The 4,400-nt window shown below is 37.1% G+C and overlaps 1 protein-coding gene across 1 annotated transcript; it reads left to right on the top strand.

Annotated features, from left to right (window-relative positions):
- Nucleotides 1–2,521: 2,521 nt before the first annotated feature.
- LOC118741801 (phosphate carrier protein, mitochondrial-like) lies at nucleotides 2,522–3,622 on the top strand. The gene has a single exon (XM_036473804.1). It carries the CDS (start codon nucleotides 2,522–2,524, stop codon nucleotides 3,620–3,622), a length of 1,101 nt encoding a protein of 366 aa, XP_036329697.1.
- The last annotated feature ends 778 nt before the right edge of the window (nucleotides 3,623–4,400 follow it).

Raw genomic sequence — 4,400 nt, 5'->3', positions numbered from 1 at the left:
GAGTTGAGTTGAGTTGAGTTGAGTTGAGTTGAGTTGAGTTGAGTTGAAGCGTTTTTCACACTAAATTTTAAATCCATTTGGGAAGGAAGGTTTTCTTATCTAATTTAACTTAATCTAACTATATTGTTCATATACATATTTATGCACTGCACAAACTAAGTTATTTGCAGTTTTTAAATGGAATTGAGATGGTTGACTTTTTTTTTTTTTGCTGGACATATTAAAAGGAGATTTTAACCACTTTACTTAACATTAACAATTCCTAGTTGCTTGCACTGCGGCGCTCATTAGTTTCCTAGCTACGGTATATGCAACAGCCTTGCGACTGGCAAACAATACATACATATGTGCATAATAAGTAGCACGCAATTCGACGCATGGGCGGGAATTCACGCACCGCCAACTTGCAACAATGCAAGCGTCTGTCATGATGCGCTAATGTGTGTCTGTACATGTGCATCGTGCACATGAATTAGATAATATACTTCTCGCTATTCTGTCTGCATTTGTCCTCTGAAATTGCACTTATTTGCTTGCTTTAAACCCCATCCTTACCACACGCGATGGCGCCAGACAAAAATAATAAAAGCTTGCCGCTAAAAAAAATGGAAATTACTAAACTACCAAACTGCAACCGCTTGCAAAGTTCTAAAAATTTTATTTATGCATGTAACTAGAAACAGAAATTCCCTGGTAGTAAAAAATATTTAACTCACGACAGCCGCAGACAGACAGAGCATGGCATCATGGATGATAACTGAGGAAACCGTGAGATTACCGCTTGCGTCGTCTAATATCCGGAATACCGACGAATGTGCGGAGTAAGCTGCTAAAAGCCCTGTTAGGGTAGTTTTCTTTGAAAAGTTTGTTAAGCTCTGGTATAGGGCTTCAGATCAATTTTATCTACATCTGAAATACACTAAAATTGACGTTGCAGAACACACAAGTAAGTACCATGGTGAAATAAAAATAAGGTGATGTCAGTTGGGGGGTGTTTGTTGTAATTTTGACAAATTCGGTAGCCCCGTTCTGAATGATGCTCTCTTGAACAACAACTACACTAGAAAAACTCCTTTTTGGTATTGTGCTGAAAACGTAAGAGTCAACATCACTGTCCTTGACATTTCTGTTTAGTTGTGACTTTTGCATTTAATATTTTTTGCAAAAATTGTGATTTTTGTGTATATTCAACAGATTTTAATTTTGCGATTTTTTGGAGGATTTCCGGACTTTGGCTACAAATTTAGGAAATCAATTTTAAGCATTTATGCCAAGTGGCAAATAAAGACTAATTATGTTTACCTTCCACAGATTTGTGAATTGTGTTTTTTATCTCAGCGAGAAGCTGCGATATAAGTGCGATTTTTGGCTGCAAGTTCCAGGTGAGTTTATTCAATTAGCCAGGCTGTTAATAAAATGGTCAGTAAAAGTGCGTTTCTTGTTTAATAGGTTTTGGAAGTTGTGCATGTTCAGCTACTAGAGGCTGCAATACAAGTGCTTTACAAATAAAATTACGAAAATCATTTTTTAAAATTCATAAATAATCGGTATTTTAAAAAGAAGAAAAAACTTACTAAAAGTAGTTTGTGTTTGTTTAAAAAATTATTCAGTAACTCGCCAGCAACTCTCTTCTGCGAATTCGCTCGCAAAGAAAAAATATCGAAAAAAGTATGTGAACGCAAATCCAGTAATAATTATCATGAACAGCTGATAAATTGGTTCCATTTTCGCAGCAAATTCCTAATAAAACAATACATTTTATATTTAAATAGGTTTATTTGGTCAATTTCAAATAATAAAAACCCAAATATAGTTTCCTTATTAGTTTAAATTGTATCCAGCAAGTTACAAGTAAAAATTAATCCATTAAAAATGCAGTAAAAACTTTGAACTTCAGCTGTTTCGCTCTCTCAATAAGTTTTTGCGTACGAAGTACCAAAACGCGAAAACATGAAAATTCGTACCAATTTTTCTGGATATTACTAGAAATGGCTAAACCTAACACAACTATTGTTTATTATCTTTAACGTTGTTTTGGTAAAATAATTCTTTAATACATACTTTTTAAAAATAGTATTCAAAAGGGCGTTAAAATTGTCCTAAAATGTTCCCCTTTTTTTACTACATTTATATACATTGCCGAAATGTGAGGTTATGTAACTGACATCCCCTTGTTTATTCCACCATGAGTAAGTACTGGATAAAAAAAAAAAATCCGCAGTCTAATAATAATTTTTGGGCACTCCTGGCAGGGTCGCGTGATATTAAATTAGTTAAATTGATTTATGAGTTGAAATATTTCAAATCAAAATAGAAACACATTTGATTTATTCACTATCAATATCTGACGCGCTGAAGTCTAAAAAAGTAACGGCACTTAAAAATTTGCTGTCAGGCAAGCCTGGCACAGCGTTAAATACTTCTTCAAATTTTATCAAAGCTTCTTCTCTTTAAATGACAAAATAATTTTAAAATAAGTTTTGAAATAAACAAAATAGAATAAAACAAATAACTCGACGCAATGCCTTTTGCGCTTTACGACTGCGTACGAACTCTATCATTTCCATGGTCAACAACCATCGTAAAATGTGAAGCCGAAACTCAAACTCACCAGCCCGTAGCGAATCTTAACTCACCATATCTTTCTTATCGTCAACTGGTTGCTGCTGCTGCCGTTGCACCCGGCGAGGAATCCTGCGAGTTCGGAAGCGCTAAATATTTTGCACTGTGTATGCTTGGTGGCCTGATCTCCTGCGGTAGTACACACACGCTTGTCACACCACTGGATCTGGTCAAATGTCGCCTGCAAGTCGATAAACCCAAGTATAAAAATCTGATTTATGGTCTGAAGTTAACCGTCAAAGAGGATGGTGTACGTGGCTTGGCAAAAGGTTGGGCGCCTACTCTCTTCGGTTACTCGGCGCAAGGCTCCTTCAAATTTGGCTTCTATGAATTTTTCAAAGTGTACTATTCCCAAATATTGGGCGACGAGAATGCTTACCTTTACCGTACTTATATCTACTTGTCCGCTTCGGCTTCAGCTGAGTTCTTTGCCGACATTGCATTGGCGCCTATGGAAGCGGTGAAGGTTAAAATGCAAACAACAACAGGTTTCGCCAATACAATGCGGCAAGCGATACCAAAGATGCGGGCCGACGAGGGTATAACGGCTTTCTACAAAGGGCTGGTGCCATTATGGATGCGTCAGATACCATATACAATGATGAAATTCGCTTGCTTTGAGTTGACTCTGGAACTGCTGTATAAACACGTGGTGCCAAAACCACGCGCCGAGTGCAGCAAAGGTGAACAATTGGTGGTGACGTTTGCTGCTGGATACATAGCTGGTGTCTTCTGTGCTATAGTTTCGCATCCCGCTGATGTGGTAGTCTCAAAATTGAACCAAGCAAAAGGTTCGTCAGCTTTAGATGTGGCAAAATCATTGGGATTCATGGGCATGTGGGGAGGTTTGGGTCCGCGTATCCTTATGATTGGCACACTGACCGCACTGCAATGGTTCATCTATGATGGTGTGAAAGTGGCGCTGCGTATACCACGTCCACCACCACCAGAAATGCCAGCCTCGCTGAAGGCCAAACTAGCACAAGGTGACAAGAAGTGAAGATGTAGATACATATATATGCATGTATGTATGTACTTACACATATGTTTTATAGTGCGTTAATTGGACTTTCTAATTAAAATAAATATAACTAAAATTTCATAAAAATTGAGCAGTTGAATTTTCATTCTATGTTTATTTCGCGATTTCATGCGGGTACAATTGAAAGAATCCGAGCAGTTGCCTGGAGGTAATGGCTTAGGAATAAACTTCAAAAAAGAGTACTCTTCACAAGAAAGTTCAATCGCTCGATTTTTTATGTATTTGTATATGCACCTGGCATGTTTCACTCAGCCTTAAAAGTATTTTTGTGTTGTTACTCCCTCCCAAAACTCTCGAGGCTTTATTCATCAAAAAACAAAAAGGATTTGAAGGGCTTTATGAAGTGAGATTTGGAAATAAATTTCGATTTACGTAAAATACTTTATTTTTTGGCAACGTTCCACAAGAATATATTCGACTGTAAGCCTTCTTAAACCAATTTCTTTTGACAGTCATATTGCAATGCTTACTTTATCATATCAATTTACTTAAACTGCAATCTTCAAACAGGTGGAAACTCTACAATTATGTTTTCCTATATTTTAAGCTAGACCTTGAGCATTGCATTGTTGGAAGCTGCATTCGATTTTTTGCCTTAGTTTTCGAGGGATGCGGGTACAAACAAACAGACAGACGGATAGACAGACAAAAATTCTTTTAACTGTTGATTTGCCTTCTGCTGCTCTAATAAAGGCCCCCATATCTATCACCTTTTCTCTAATGTACAGACATCGGC

This window comes from Rhagoletis pomonella, unplaced genomic scaffold (assembly GCF_013731165.1).
Source record: "Rhagoletis pomonella isolate Grant_MI unplaced genomic scaffold, Rhpom_1.0 Rhpom_scaffold_00001, whole genome shotgun sequence".
In the NCBI taxonomy this organism is placed as follows: Eukaryota; Metazoa; Arthropoda; class Insecta; order Diptera; family Tephritidae; genus Rhagoletis; species Rhagoletis pomonella.
Note: the sequence above shows the minus strand (reverse complement) of the source record. Positions and strands in the feature narration are given on the sequence as shown.

Excerpts from the sequence above, each read along its gene's own strand:
- LOC118741801 (XM_036473804.1), top strand. The coding sequence starts at position 2,522 with ATGCCTTTTGCGCTTTACGACTGCGTACGAACTCTATCATTTCCATGG.